Source organism: Pyrus communis, chromosome 11 (assembly GCF_041283825.1).
Source record: "Pyrus communis isolate YQ-2024b chromosome 11, ASM4128382v1, whole genome shotgun sequence".
NCBI lineage: Eukaryota > Viridiplantae > Streptophyta > Magnoliopsida > Rosales > Rosaceae > Pyrus > Pyrus communis.
In genome coordinates, this window is record NC_142575.1 from 25310408 (window position 1) to 25325661 (window position 15254).

Below are 15254 nucleotides of genomic sequence, written 5' to 3' on the forward strand. Positions count from 1 at the left end.
CCCCTATGTCCAATAAACTCATGTATTTTGATCCTATATAATTAACAATTCACTATAGTATATATAATTACAATTAATTGTTTAATTATTATTCATATAATATTGTTAGTACTACCATAGGTGTGTGACCTCTTAGGTTTTAACTAAGACTAAGACTGGTAGTGAAATTAACTATAAGTTAATTTAATTTCACAAGTCATGAGTGATACCTACCAAAATATCATGACAAGTCGAATTAGATAAAAGTATTTGTGACTAAGCATTATGCTTTTTCAAAACTTGATTGTAGTTAATATGCAATTCGGTTCTTTTTTATCAACCTTATCTCAATTAAATAATTGGGGAAGGGTGAGGCACTTTGAATAGGTAGGCCCAAATGGCCCAAAAAGAGAACAAGCTTGCCCCAGTTAAAGGAGTGAGGCTGGAACTAGGGTGCACGTGTGTATTTATTTTTGTGTAGATTGATGTATAGACAAGGTTCTAAAATATGTTAAGCGTTAATTGGGTGGTGGGTTGAAGGCTAGCGTCTACCGGCTACTGGCTAGGTGGGGTCTAAGTGACTATGCGAATTTAAGTAAATTTATTACATATTTGTATAAATAAGTGCCTATTTATACTTATAAAAATGCATAATTGTATTAGGATACACAAAATAAAATGACATATAGATTAAAGTGTTTTAACATGTTGAAAATATGGGGAACAAACAAATAATGAATGTTCATATAAGTATTCAACAAGTCTCTTACAATTTATTTAACAAAAACAAAATCTAAAATGAAATTTGACGATTTTTTGTCTAAATGAGAGTTGGGACTTAGGTGAGTGCTTACGCAAGTCCAAACGGGCTATGCAGACGCCTAGGCGGACTAGACAGACGTCTAAGGAGGTTTAGGCACATTTTCTTAATTTTCAAATGCCTAGAAATTATCCGAAGAGGTGACCAACCACCTAAAGCCTAAATGGGGACTAGGTGGAGATTTTTAGAACAACATGCATAAATAGCATGATTTCATTCATTTGGTTTCAAGATTATTTTCAGTTGTGTGCTAATTGTTGCACCAATGTCAAATTCCATGCATTTTTATTCTTCAATATTAAAAAAAAAAAATGATTTCTACACATTATTTTCTCTTCCTATGATTCTTAGTTATTTTTTATTTTTATTTTCATTTACATTATTTAAATTGAATGCAAGAAATAAACAGGGAATGAACATGAAAATAAGATAGTGTGTGAAAGTTCTATAATTAAAAATATGAGATGAACTTTGTTGATCGGGAAATGAAAAAGGCACGAATTATATTATAAGGTTTTTGTGTGTCCAGTTCAAATAAAAAATGGTGCTGTCAAATGGATGCAGCAGGTACTGTTTGTGTTAGTAAAGTTCGGTGGCAGACAAACTATGTTTGCCGCTTGCTGACTTTTACAGTGCCAGGATTTCCCGCCAAGGAACACTGGGGTTTTGCACTATTTTTCCCCTACCATTTAAAAGAGAGTGACGTTAGAGATATCAAAATTTTAAAATAAATTTACAAACTAAATAATGTGTCATCAATATAAAATAGACACGTTAATCAATACTTGACAATCCATTCATCAACAACTACATAATTTAATTTGTAAATTTGATTTAAAAAAATACGGCAAATGTCTGAAGTTAAACATGCATGAAAACACTAATCCTAGGAAAATTCTAGCCCTAACCCTATGAACAACTCCAAAAGTTGGGGTTAAAATTTAGATTTTAACCCAAAAACAGTTTTCCTCCTCCAATGATTTTCACTTAAATTTAGTCTAAGATTATTAAAAAATAAATTTAGGCTAATTTACTTTTCGGTAAAATTTAAAAAAAAATCAAATTTATGTAGATTACCCAAGTTTATTTAAACATTTCAACCAAAAACTATTTAAATTCCGACAAATAATGAGAAATTACTAAACATACCCGATGAAAATATTTTAGATCTTTCTTTTATCGTTAAATTTGTCTATATTCGATCTTAATTGTTGAATTTAATGTGCTTGTAAATCAAATTAAAAAAAAAAAAGAATTTGAATATGGACCATAGGATCAACCAACGACCCATTATTTCCAATCATTGGATCACAAAAAAAAAAAAAAAAAAAAACCGTTTGCTCATGCAAGTGACTGACATGCGTCAACCTGCTGGGCCTCTGCGTTGATTGCCCTGTCGCTTGTGTCGTGTGGAAGAGAGTGTCGGGCACGTTAGTGCATCGAGACTGGACTTGGGTCCGGCGTGTCCACGCACAGTGGTGAGCTAGAAAAATGGTTTGGCCCCTTTTTGGGCTAAATCTCCCCAAATTTTAAGTTATCTTAAAACTTATTTTAGAACCAGTGGTTGGAGACAATTTAGGTGGATTTAAAACCTAATTTTAGATTTTAACCCAACAATTGAAAATGGTCAAACTTTATAAAGTGACCAATAATGAATCCCAAAGTCACTAGTAATGAAAACATAATGCTTATTATTATTTTTTAATATTTAGCAAGTAAATAGTTGCTATTTAAATGTAAAGAATAACTGTTCATTTTATTGTAATACAACCTTCATCTTTTAAGCTTCTCATTATCCGTAAATGTCCCACTGCCCTTAACACTTTTTTTGGTACTCCTTGAACCTACTGATTTACAACCACCCCACTTAAGACTTTCTATATATTTGCCTCCATCCAATCAAACGCTAGGCTCTCAACAACCAATGGAGCTCGCCTCTTACAAGACTGGGCCTTTCCCCTTGGCGTTAGGATGACCATAAAAAAAAAATGATGATTTTTTTGCCACTCAGTTTAACTTTTTATCTCTAACAGCACTTTCTATTTTAACAAATTTTGAATAATTTTTTTATTAACAATTCAAACCCATCCCACTCATTTTTTAAAATGGAAAGAGATCCTCTTCAGATCCATTCCACCTAATCATCCTCATCAAATAATCCGGACCCTTGAAATTTGATCAAACGGCTAAAGTTCTCATAACTTTTAAAGTGGACTCGTGTTTTTAGCCGTTTGATCAATTTTTAAGGATCCAAATTGTTTGATAAAAAGAATTAGGTGGAAGAGATTCGGAAAAGATCCCTTTCCTTCTGAAACAACATTCTCTCTCTTTCTATTCTCCTTGATCAAAGGTCCACTCTTAAGTGTGATTATTTTTTAATATTTAGGAAGTGAATAATTGCTTGACTATTTATTTTGAATATTGATTATTTTATAACATCTTTTGCCACGAATTTTTTGAATTTAGCTCGTTAAAATAGAATTTTAATTGTTTCACAGTATCTCCTGAAAATACGACTTTCGTATAGTAGAGTTTGTTCGTGTTCATTAAACATACTCTAACCAAACAAATTAGCAATTATTCATGATTCGATTATTGGCCAAGTTTCATCATCAGTGACAAGGTACAGCAATTAGCTTTGGTGGCCCCAAACTACTTTTAATATTTTAGAATATTAGAATATAAGTGGCCCCAAGTACTCATCATTATAATTAAATTAATTTATATATGAAATTGGGAGAGACAACGTTAACCCCTAATCATCGCAGTCACTTCAAAATTACAGTTCTATCCTCTTTTCCTCTTTATGGGTTATCAAGGACAAAAAGGTTGTCAAGAAAAATAAAATAAATTTGTTAATAATTATTTATATAATTCGTAAAATTACAATATTCACTTTTTTAACTCTAGTGCTAGTGGACTCAGAAATATTTTTAGGTAAAGTACAAAAAACTACCTCAACTATTGGTGTCACGACACTTTCATATCTCATCTTTAAAATTGACATTGTCATACCTTTTCTTACGAATTTGTGTCAATGTTATACATTCCGTTAGCTTAGACGTTTATTTCTTAGTTAAATGCTGACGTGGCTTGATTCGGGACCCATTTTTAATTAAAAAATTATTAAAAACTAAAAAAAATCATTTAATATTTTTTAAATATTAAAATAATAAAGAAAAGTTATTAAAAAAAAAAAACCAACATCAGGCCGTCCCTTCCCCCCTCTCTCTCTTCTCCCCATCTTCATCTTATTCCCCTTTCTGCAACTGCAACCCAGAAAAAAAAGAAGAGAAAAAAAAAAACCAATTTGTTTTCCCTGCTCCCCACCCCCTCTTCTCCCCGCACCCACGCACCCAACCTCCCCGCCTTCGCACCCCACCCTCTGCACCCAACCTCGCACCCACTACCTACAACCCAAAAAAAAAAAAAAAAAACCTAAATCCCGTTGAGGTGGAATCGGGAAACCTTCGCCAGGGCGATTCCGAAGGTTGAGAATCTGGGCGCGGAGAAAATAAGGGGGGAATGGGTGTGGAGGGGAGAGGGTGGGTGCCAGTGGGGGGGGGGGGGCGGACGAACTGGGTTTTTTTTTTTTCTTTTCCTTCTCTTCTTCTTCTTCTTTCACACGTTGGGGGGATGAACTGGGTTCCCGTTGTTTTTTTTTTCCCTTCTTCTTCTTCTTCTTCCCTCTTCTTCTTCCTCCTTCAAGTTGGGTTGGGGATTTTTTTTTTTTTTTTTTTTGTTTTGTTTTTTTCCTTCTTCTTCCTCCTCCTTTTTGGGTTGCAGGGGGTTGGGTTTGTGGTGGGGAGAGGGGGGATGAACTGGGTTTGGTTTGGTTTGGGTTTTTTTTTTTTTTTTTCTCCTCTTCTTCTTCTTCTTCTTTTTTCTGGTTGCAGGAAGATGGGGAAGAGAGAGAGGGGGATGGACGAAATGAGAGGTTTTTTTTATTTTTTATGTACTTTTTTTTATTATTTTAATATTTTAATAATATTAAATGATTTTTTTTGTTTTTAATAATCTTTTATTATTTTTTAATAAAAAATGGGTCTCCGATCAAACCACGTCAGCATTTAACTGAGAAACAAACGGCCAAACTAACGAAAGGTATAACATTGACACAAATTCGTAAGATGAGGTATGACATTTTCAATTTTAAAAGATGAGGTATGAAAGTGTCGTGACACCAATAGTTGAGGTAGTTTTTTGTACTTTACCCAATATTTTTTCACCTACTATATATTTTTTTTCATTTTTGGACATGAAATTAAAAAATTAATGAAAATAACAAATAAAAGTAAAGACACACACAAAATACATCTCATCGAGCTCAATTAGTTTTGAATCATTTCAAAACGAACATAAGTTCAAACCTCAACAAATCTAGACCCGAAATAAGTAAATTAAAAATTTTAAAATTTCAACCGTGTCCCAATAGACTTGTCTAGAACTATACCATATGTTAACATCTAATTTGGATGCAAGAGGCGAGCACACTGACATTAGTTGGCCTAATCCTGTGTCTAAGGAAAAGAAGAAAATTCAATAAATCACATGTTTAGAATTAGAGGACTACAAAAGTGGCACATCTGAAAAACTCCAAACCTCTTAGGCCTAAAATCGTAAATTTAGTATATTATTTTCAAATTTTAATATTAAGAAATTGCAGAGACAAATATTTGCCAGCCATATATAATATTATTCTAAATATTTGGCTTTCTTCCTAAATTTTCCGAGTTAGAAAACCCCAGGGTTTAGAGAGAGCCTCTGCAGTCATCACCTCCTTCAATCTCTCTCTCTCTCTCTCTCTCTCTCTCTCTCTCTCTCTCTCTCATGGCCATGCTCTGCTCTTCTGCTTCCAACTCAGACCCACTAGTCCCAGACCTCAAATAACTCCCCCACAAACCCCACCTAATTTACAGGTTTGCCACCCAAAGCTTAGCAAGACGGCCGCTTCTATAAGCCACAGTTGGAGCAGTAAGCTGGGGAAAGTTGCTCTTTCCAACCTCATGGCTTTGGGGTTCTCCTCCATCCAGACCAGCCATTTAAGACCATCTTGCCCTTCTTATTTCTCCTTATTCCGCTCCTGTCCCCGTTCGTCCAGGTCCCTGTGGACTCGTCCCAGGTGAACTTCAATCTTCACTCAAATTTCACTACTTTCTGTTCTAGCTTTTTCTATTTGGGTTTTTTGAATATTCCACCATACGTATGTGCTTTATTTATTTTTTGGATTTAATTTTTTTTTCCATATTAATGTTAGAAAAGGTTTTGGGTTCTTTGTTTATGGTTTTGGATTAAACAAATGGTTGTGAAGTTATATGAATGTTTGGTTTGTAGTTAAACTTCAATTACTTGGTGGAACTATGGGAGAATTTTATTTATTTCATTTTAATTTTACTGTTTCTGAACTAATTTGTTGGGAACTATGTAGTATTACTTGCATTTATTGTGAATTGGAGGAGGAATTTGAGTAGGAAGTGGGGAAACTCAAATGCGGATTGTTTTATGGGTCGGTGTTGTCTTTGGGATTTCGATGTTAGTTGTTAATGTGAAAATATAGTTCAATTCCACAACTCATTGGAATCCCGGGTTCCTTTTCAAGTTTTCCTTTATGTTTTGTGCTTCCTTTGCATACTTGGAATGCAGGAAGAAATTGATGTACTGTCTGTTTATTCTTTTGCTGCCTGTGATGTTGGAATTGATAACATTGCAGACCACAGGCTTATGCAGCCCAGGCTGATGTTGGGATTTCAGGTAATCCGACAATCCCTTTCAACCCAGTTCACTATAATCCCGAAAGAAAATCCAACGATAATAGAAAAGCATGGAGACACGAGGCTTGGGCATTGAGAAAGGAAAAGGTGAAGGAAAATCCTTATGGAAGTAACATATCCTGTAGAGTAAATATTGAAACATATACGCCAGAAAGGAATGAGGGTTCCCTACATTTGGATGATAAGTTGGATGTAAAGTCCGAAGCCTCATTTTACAAAACATCGGTAACTGATGACCAAATCAGTGAAAGTTATGCAAACATACATGAGGCTGAGGCTTCTCCTGAGGTACAATCAGGTAAAGCACATGGTGAAGGAAATAATGTTGACAAAGTGAATGGTTATGGAGGGATTGACAAGATTAAAGCGGACAAGGTGAATGGTTACAGACGGGGCGGTCAGAATGTGTCGGCTTATGGAGCGATTGACAAGATTAAGGTGAACAAGGTGAATGGTCATGGACGGGACCATCAGAATGTGTCAGCTTATGGAAGGGTTGATAAGATAAAAGTGGACAAGGTGAATGGTTATGGACAGGACCGTCAGAATGTGTCAGCTTCTGGAGGGATTGACAATATTAAAGAGAAGAAGGTGAATGGTCATGTAGATGCTGCTCATGTGATTCAAAGGGACAAGTCAGCTAAAAAACCTTCTGAAACTAAAGCTGCTACAGCAGTAAATGAGGTAGATCTTCGTGAGAAGCTTAGTAGCATATATGACAAGGTTCTTGTTGTCAACAGTGTCCCTGATGCGAAAAAAATTGTTAGGATGCTTACAGATCAATACAGGCATCTTGTCCATGCCTGTGACACGGAGGTATATATGCTTCAAGTTTATCTTAACTTTGATTGATACAAGTTCTGTCTGCACGTAATTTTTTTCAATTGCCTTTTCTTTTAAAATAAATGTGTGATTGGGTATTGGGTGTTTAAGATTTCTTATTTACAAGCTACTGTGCAATTGCTAATGGTAGAATTTTTACAGGTGGCGAATATAGAAGTGAAGCTAGAAACACCTGTTGATCATGGAGAAATAATATGTTTTAGCATCTATTCTGGACCAGATGTGGATTTCGGAAATGGGAAGTCTTGTATTTGGGTGGATGTTCTTGATGGTGGTGGCAAGGAACTTTTAATGGAGTTTGCTCCATTTTTCGAAGATCCCTCCATCAAAAAGGTTGCTTTTTCTTTCCTTTAAGATAGTCTTGACTCACAGCATCTTGCAAACAACTTAATCATCGTTAGATAGTGGCACTTTCGGGACATGACTACTGTATTTTGTTTTTCGACAATGAAACCACAAGGATTTTGACAGATTTGATTCATATTGAGGACCTGGAGCTTGGAACTCAAAATTTTACTGTATACGTCTACGGACAACTGGGCAGTGAGCCCGTGATTGAGGGTGGGAGTAGCTTTTTTAAAAGGCCCACCTTTTTATTTCTGAAAAACTTAGTCACGGTAATCAGATGTTTACTATTACCTGTTGCTTTGCACAATGCTATTGTTGGTAAATGATTTTCTATTTTTGCGAGCATTTTCTCCGTACTCTTTATGCATTTTGGTCATTGCTGTTTTCAATTGATAGAAATATCAGTTTGTTCCAAACTCATCCACAGGACATGTTTCAATACCTTAGTGACTTCAGGCTAAATGAACTTTTTGTTTTTCAGAACCGCTTCTGTTTCTGACTGATAAAGGATCAATGCCTTGTGTCGAAAATTTTCCCAATAATCATATATAAAAGTGCTACTCACCTCTATTTTCTTTCTTCTCTGTTTTATTTTCCTCTTAATAAGATTGGTCTTATATCCTTTTTTCTTATCGACTACTGTTGGCTGTTTTAATTGGTATGTGCTTTTCTCTCTTAGCCTGGAAAATTACTTGGCTGGTGTTTCACCATACATGGAAGATGCCTGTTGAGAAATAAACTCGACAATGACAGTCCCCTATCTTTTGTAGGTTTGGCATAATTATAGCTTTGATAACCATGTAATAGAGAACTATGGGATTAAGCTTTCTGGTTTCCATGCTGACACGATGCACATGGCTCGCTTGTGGGATTCATCAAGGCGGTTAAAAGGTGGTTATTCTCTTGAAGCACTTTCACATGACCCAAAGGTCATGTCTGGGGCGCAACTGAGTGATGAGAAGGATTTGATTGGTAAAATATCAATGAAAACAATATTTGGCAGGAAGAAAGTGAAGAAAGATGGAAGTGATGGGAAAGTGACCATTATTGACCCTGTTGAAGTGCTACAAAGGGAAAAGAGAAAACCATGGATTTGTTATTCTGCCTTAGATTCAATAAGCACACTGAAGCTTTATGAGAGTATGAAAAACCAACTAAGCAAAAAGGAGTGGAAAATTGATGGAAAACCAGAACCTGGAACCATGTTTAATTTCTATGAAAAATATTGGAGACCATTTGGTGAGCTTTTAGTTAAGATGGAAACTGAGGGAATGTTGGTTAATCGGGATTATTTAGCTGAGATTGAGAAGTTGGCCAAAGCAGAACAAGAGATTGCTGCAAACAGATTTCGCAGGTGGGCGTCTAGGTACTGCACTGATGCCAACTACATGAATGTGGGAAGTGATGTGCAACTACGCCAGCTCCTCTTTGGTGGGATCGCAAATAGGTACACATTTCAAATTTCAATTGATAAATTTATTCTGTTTAGTTATAATTATCTTGCTGTAGGTAATTATTTTGGTAGACTCCAAATTACAGGGTGCAAGATACTAAATGCATGCTATTTTGATGTTTTGGTTATATCAGCTTTAGTTGGTGACTGTGGAATGGAAGTCAACAAACCATGTTTACTTGCTTCTAAATACAGAAACTGTAATATCTACTTGACGTTTTTATTTCAACACCGTATTCGCTTTAGTAAGTCTAGTGCTACAGTGATGTTGACATAATGAGCTTATCATCCATTGCTATTTGTCTGGGCTTTTGAAAGTTTCAGCTGTTATAGAAGCTTTCTGAGCTGAATACTTTATTTTATCCTATGATATGGTTATAGATATGCTTAGTTCTCATAAGTTGTGTCCTTTTGTTTTTCTTTTCTTCTGGATAAGAGGAAGTATCAAAGGTTAAAAGTTTACAATCTTATGTCAGAACTGTTCACCACTATGCTTTGCTGGTCTTAATAGTTAAGGGCAGCATATGCTTAGCATGACTACATGCGCAGGAAGCAGAAATAGTTACGAAATTTTATGACAATTTGATTCATGTGAGAAGAAAATACTCTCAGTCTCCTTTATTTAATCATCAAGTTAAAATTTAAAACTTAGGCTAGAAAGGAAAGATTTTAGGTAAGTGCTTTTGTATGATTGAAAATGAACCTCTACTGTCCCGATGAGGTATACTAATACAATGAGGTCTACTAGTAAAAGCAAAGCTATCCGTTGGAACTATTTTTATCGTAACCAAAAGAAAATTCAATCACTCACTCTAGAGACTGTCTTTTGGAACCTGAATTATCCCCCATTTGAATAGAATCTTTAATTTTTACGCTATTCAAATGCAGGGATAATAGCAAAAAAGAATATTACTTCTGTTCCCCCTAGCCTGATGGAGACAAGAAAGCTTTATAAATTTGACCTGATTGTTTCCTGTTACAGAAAGGACTCCAACCAGTTTCTTCCAACGGAGAAGACTTTCAGAGTTCCAAACATTGATGGAGTGATTGAAGAAGGGAAGAATACAGCCTCAAAATTTCGCAATATTACTCTGCATAATATTGTTTCCAATCTTCCAGCTGAGATTTACACAGCAAGTGGTTGGCCTTCAGTTGGTGGAGATGCTTTGAAAATTTTATCTGGGAAGGTCTCTTCAGAATTTCATTTTGTGGATGATGACCAGGGAGATGTTGGAGATGCTTGTGAGACAGTGGATGCTGAATATTTGGGAACACAAGAGGATGTGTCTGAGGTTGATATATCTGCTTATGGAACAGCTTTTAAAGCATTTGAGAAAGAGGAGAAGGGGAAAGGGAAGGAAGCTTGCCACGCCATTGCTGCTTTATGCCAAGTTTGCTCTATTGATTCCTTGATATCCAACTTCATCCTTCCTTTGCAGGTCTTTCGGCCATTATTTCATACTTTTTATGCTTATTAAACCTCCACTATTGGCAAGCTAACTCCTCATTCTTGAGTTTATGAACTGAAAATTTATGTGGATGTTTACAATGAAATTGGTTTATTTCTACTACAGAGCAGTAATATATCAGGCAAGAATAAGCGAATTCATTGTTCTCTAAATATCAACACAGAAACGGGGCGTCTGTCCGCGAGGAGGCCTAATTTACAGGTATTATTAGTTCTGTCAACTTTTTATTGTGATCTATTTAAATGTAGATGCCATCAATGCTTTATCCAAGACATCCACCATTCAATAAGGATGAAATCTGGATGGCCAGCTTCCCTTGGTTTCCTGATCACTTAATAAAACATCAATGATTTTCAATTAAATATCTTGCTTGTAACCAGTGTCTCCAACTCTAGTGGAAACTTGGGAGGTATGCATGTTCATCCTTTTTTTTTTTTTGGTTCTCCTGACTCAGAACCAACCTGCTTTGGAGAAAGACCGGTATAAGATCCGCCAGGCTTTTGTAGCTGCACCTGGGAATTCTCTTATTGTTGCTGATTATGGACAGGTGTGTTGTCTGTATTATCTGCTTACTTAATTCATGATTTTAAATATTTAATTGATGTGTTCGTATGACAGCTCGAACTCAGGATTCTTGCTCATCTTTCCAACTGTACAAGTATGTTGGATGCCTTCAAAGCTGGTGGAGATTTTCATTCAAGGACTGCAATGAACATGTACCAGCATATTCGTGATGCCGTTGAGAATGAAGAAGTGCTACTTGAGTGGGATCCTCAACCTGGCGAAGAGAAACCCCCAGTTCCATTATTGAAGGTAAAACAGTATAATCTTTTTTCCTAGTGTAGTAGTGAGGATTTATTTGAGATGATAGTTGGAAAATGAGTTTTGTGAGAAGAAAATTTCTTCGCCTTAGGAAGCAAAAAGAAAGATTTCTTCGCCAAAAGAAGCAAAAAATATGAGCATTGATCATTATAATTTAACCTTGGAGAAGAAAATGCTGTATAATTCTTTCTGTTGCTCCCTCTTTGTTTCATGAAGTTGGCAATGTTTTGTTTGAGACAGTGAAAGTCTCAAAAGGATATAAACTTGTTTAAATGGTGAGGGCTTGGGGCGAGGTTTAGAGTATTATACCATTGGAAAATAATGAAGCAAGTAAAAGGCACAATTCAGTAGTATTATTGCCTTTGCCTTAGTCTTAATCGGGAAGGGTTTTCTTCTCCCTAAAATGAAACTGCTGTGCCATGAACTAAAAGATGAAACTTCGTTTTAGAATGAATTAAATACTTCTTCCTACAATGATGGGACTTGGGGTAGACATTGTATGAAAATACAACACATTTGTTTTTCTTCTTTTTTCATTAGCAACTACGAAGCTTATATATTTGAGTTTTCTAGTTTTTTTTGTTAAATTTTGTGCTCCCTAGACCCCCTTGGTGAGAGCCTCATGCGGTGGGCACCCTTTAAAATTGATTTGTTACTTTATATAAATTCATTTTGCCTAATTTCATGTTGCATATTTTCCAATTTGGACGGCTGATACATTGATTTTGTAGTTTAATACAGATACCATCTATTAGCATGTAACATTTTGATATTTGGGGTTGTTTTTTTGCCAGTCTAATCTGGTTTGTTGCATGCGGTTACTGTTATAGATTTTACTCTGACCACTATCTTCTGGTACAATAATATTCCATATTCAGGATAACTTTGCTTCTGAAAGAAGGAAGGCTAAAATGCTTAACTTTTCCATTGCATATGGGAAAACTCCAGTTGGGCTTTCCCGGGATTGGAAGGTAATCTTGCAACACTAATGGCATGTTTACTTGCTTTGTATGGGTATGGGAACAAATCCGTTCCTTCCATTTCCATTCCTTGCAAGTAAACATGCCCTAAGCTTGAAGCATAATAAGATATTTATATTGTTTCTTTATCAATTTGAATGATCCGCTATGGTATGTGGTTCCAGGTATCGGTTCAGGAAGCAGAAAACACAGTTAAACTGTGGTACAAAGAAAGACAAGAAGTGCTTATTTGGCAAGAAGAACGTAAAAAAGAAGCTATAGAAAATAGATGTGTTCACACATTACTTGGACGGGCTCGCCAGTTCCCAGCAGTATCTCGTGATAAACGTGCTCTAAGAGGTCATATTGAAAGGGCTGCTATCAATACACCAGTGCAGGTTCTTCCAGAGCATTTCCTTGTCTTTTCTCCCCACCACTCACCTCCTGTTCCCTCGCTTCCCCTCATCTTTCCTCTCCTCCCTCTGTAGTCATGTGAGATTTTGGTTGTGTGACTGTAACAGGGCAGTGCTGCTGATGTTGCCATGTGTGCTATGTTAGAAATATCCAAGAATGCACGTTTGAATGAACTTGGGTGGAGGCTGCTTTTACAGGTTAACTCCTGATTCCCTTAGATATTAAACTAGATATAAGACATTCAACACAGGAGCAAAAATATGAATTTCATAATCAATCTAGAAAAGAATACACGGCACTATAAATACTAAATGCCCAGATTTAAGTACTAAATGCTCAGATTTAAGTACTAAATGCCCAGATTTAAGTACTAAATGCTCAGATTTAAGTACTAAATGCCCAGATTTAAGTACTAAATGCCCAGATTTAAGTACTAAATGCCCAGATTTAAGGCATCCGGAAAATATATAAAATCTGCTTCATGAGGGTAAAATTTTCTGTTACACATTTTCTAATAAATGGTGGAAAGGAGTGTGATGTCATGGTATTATACTCTGAGATTTGGTAGGTGAGAAAAATATGAGTAAAGGGGGTCAAAACAAAATACACACATAATATTTGTATTTTTAGATTCTGTGTTTGCTTAGTTTTCTCTCCCATAATGTCCTATGTTGATCTCGCATTATATCCTTCGTCGAAATTAAGTGGAAGTACTATCTTCTTGTGCCCTTTCAAGCCACATTATCTGGCTCTCTGTCTTTGTTGATTTCGCAGTAAGTTTTTATAATGTCTAGAAATGTGTGCAAAAACAATTTTCATCTTAGTTGACCATCTGAGCGCAGTTCCTTGTCCTTGAATGTATGTAATTTGGTTGTTTTAAAAGATTTAGATATTATGTTTTGATGGGTAGTTTTTTTTGCACTGTGTATCCCTCTAAATATTATCCATTTTACTCTTATTTACCCTTTTCTTTATGGAATAAAAGAATTTTATTGGCTTCCTTCTCCCCTGCTTTCTCCTTCACCCCTTTCCCAGTTTTTCCTCGTCTTCCCTTGTTGAGAGGTCGGTCATGCTGGCCCATTAAATTGTTTTTCCTGGTTTTAAAAATTTCTATAATTTAAATTTAGATGTGGGTGTAATGGAAAATTTTAAGAAATTTACAAGGAGGGAGGGTGTTATAAGCAGTATAGTGTGGAAATAAATGCATCATTTCTTAAGTTAATCAGACAGCAGAACATGTCGCCATTTCTTTTCCAGCTCTATTTCTGAAAGCATCCTTCTAAATCATGTTTTCCTCGCTTAATTTCTTCTGTTAGAAATCTTCATGTTTAATCTTGGATTCACATGTTCCTTGATGCATTTTCTTTCTCATTGAATACTTTCAAGTTTCTTTTTCTAGCGCAACATTTATACAACCCTTAAATTACTGTGAGAATTTGAACGAGTTTGCGTGCCTTCCGGTTGACAGTTGAATGTTTAATCAAAGGGTTAAACAAAACAAATAGTAGCTTTGACAAGAATTGTGGAAATAACCTTTATCTGGAAAGCAGGTTCATGATGAAGTGATCCTCGAAGGGCCATCAGATTCTGCTGAGGAAGCAAAGAAATTAGTTGTTGAGTGCATGTCTTTTCCCTTCAACGGCAAGAATAATCTTAAAGTCGACCTTGCCGTTGATGCCAAGTGTGCACAAAACTGGTACGCGGGCAAGTAGATGCGGTGGCTAATCACAAAATTGGCCTTTTGGTTTGAGACCCTCGACAGTTGGTGTGTTATGCATCCGGAGGGCAGCTATTTGCGGTGTTTGCTCTAAGTGCTTTCACTCGTAAGAGGTTTTTTTGCCTGAGGAATCGGTTGTTTTAGTCTGTAGATGTGAAATTTTCCGGTCATCAAAGAGTTGATGCGTCACATTTCGGCCAAGGATTACTACAAGAGGGTTCGGTCTGCTGCTTTGATGTGCACTATGTGAGGTTTAGACCTTTGGGGAAGAAGGCTCATGGAAGAGCAGGCCTTGTATATATAGAAATAGTCGACTACCTGTTGAATTTTAACACTCTTCTAATGCCTTTGTACTTTCTTTGGTGAAACTGAAAATGTATATTTTGAACAAGAGCATGAAGATGCAATACTTATTATTTCCTGTCTTCTACAGCTTCTCCCTTTCTTTTTATCATTTGGTATAATGATTTTTCTTTTCTGGATGGATCACGTCACCTGTACCCTTGCGCACGACCAAACGGGACCTCCTTGAATTGGATCCACCATGAGATTGATTTTTCATGAACCCCAATTCAAGGGGTTTCCGTGGTTGTGTATGGGTAATGCGGTCCTCCCGGTGGGACACAAGAATTTCTTGTGGAAATGGCCAATAAAGGGAA

General features: G+C 36.1%; 1 protein-coding gene across 1 annotated transcript; it reads left to right on the forward strand.

Annotated features, from left to right (window-relative positions):
- The first annotated feature begins 5501 nt into the window (after positions 1-5501).
- POLGAMMA2 (polymerase gamma 2) lies at positions 5502-15020 on the forward strand. The gene is made up of 12 exons (XM_068483509.2): positions 5502-5921; positions 6510-7386; positions 7555-7746; positions 8532-9208; positions 10197-10653; positions 10789-10884; positions 11138-11230; positions 11302-11496; positions 12384-12476; positions 12650-12862; positions 12986-13075; positions 14429-15020. Exons 1-12 carry the CDS (start codon positions 5806-5808, stop codon positions 14588-14590), a joined length of 3261 nt encoding a protein of 1086 aa, XP_068339610.2. The 5' UTR covers positions 5502-5805; the 3' UTR covers positions 14591-15020.
- Positions 15021-15254: the final 234 nt, after the last annotated feature.

Excerpts from the sequence above, each read along its gene's own strand:
- POLGAMMA2 (XM_068483509.2), top strand. The coding sequence starts at position 5,806 with ATGGCTTTGGGGTTCTCCTCCATCCAGACCAGCCATTTAAGACCATCT. Across the intron at positions 7,747-8,531 it reads AAGATCCCTCCATCAAAAAG|GTTTGGCATAATTATAGCTT; the intron begins GTTGCTTTTTCT and ends TATCTTTTGTAG. Across the intron at positions 11,497-12,383 it reads CCCCAGTTCCATTATTGAAG|GATAACTTTGCTTCTGAAAG; the intron begins GTAAAACAGTAT and ends TTCCATATTCAG.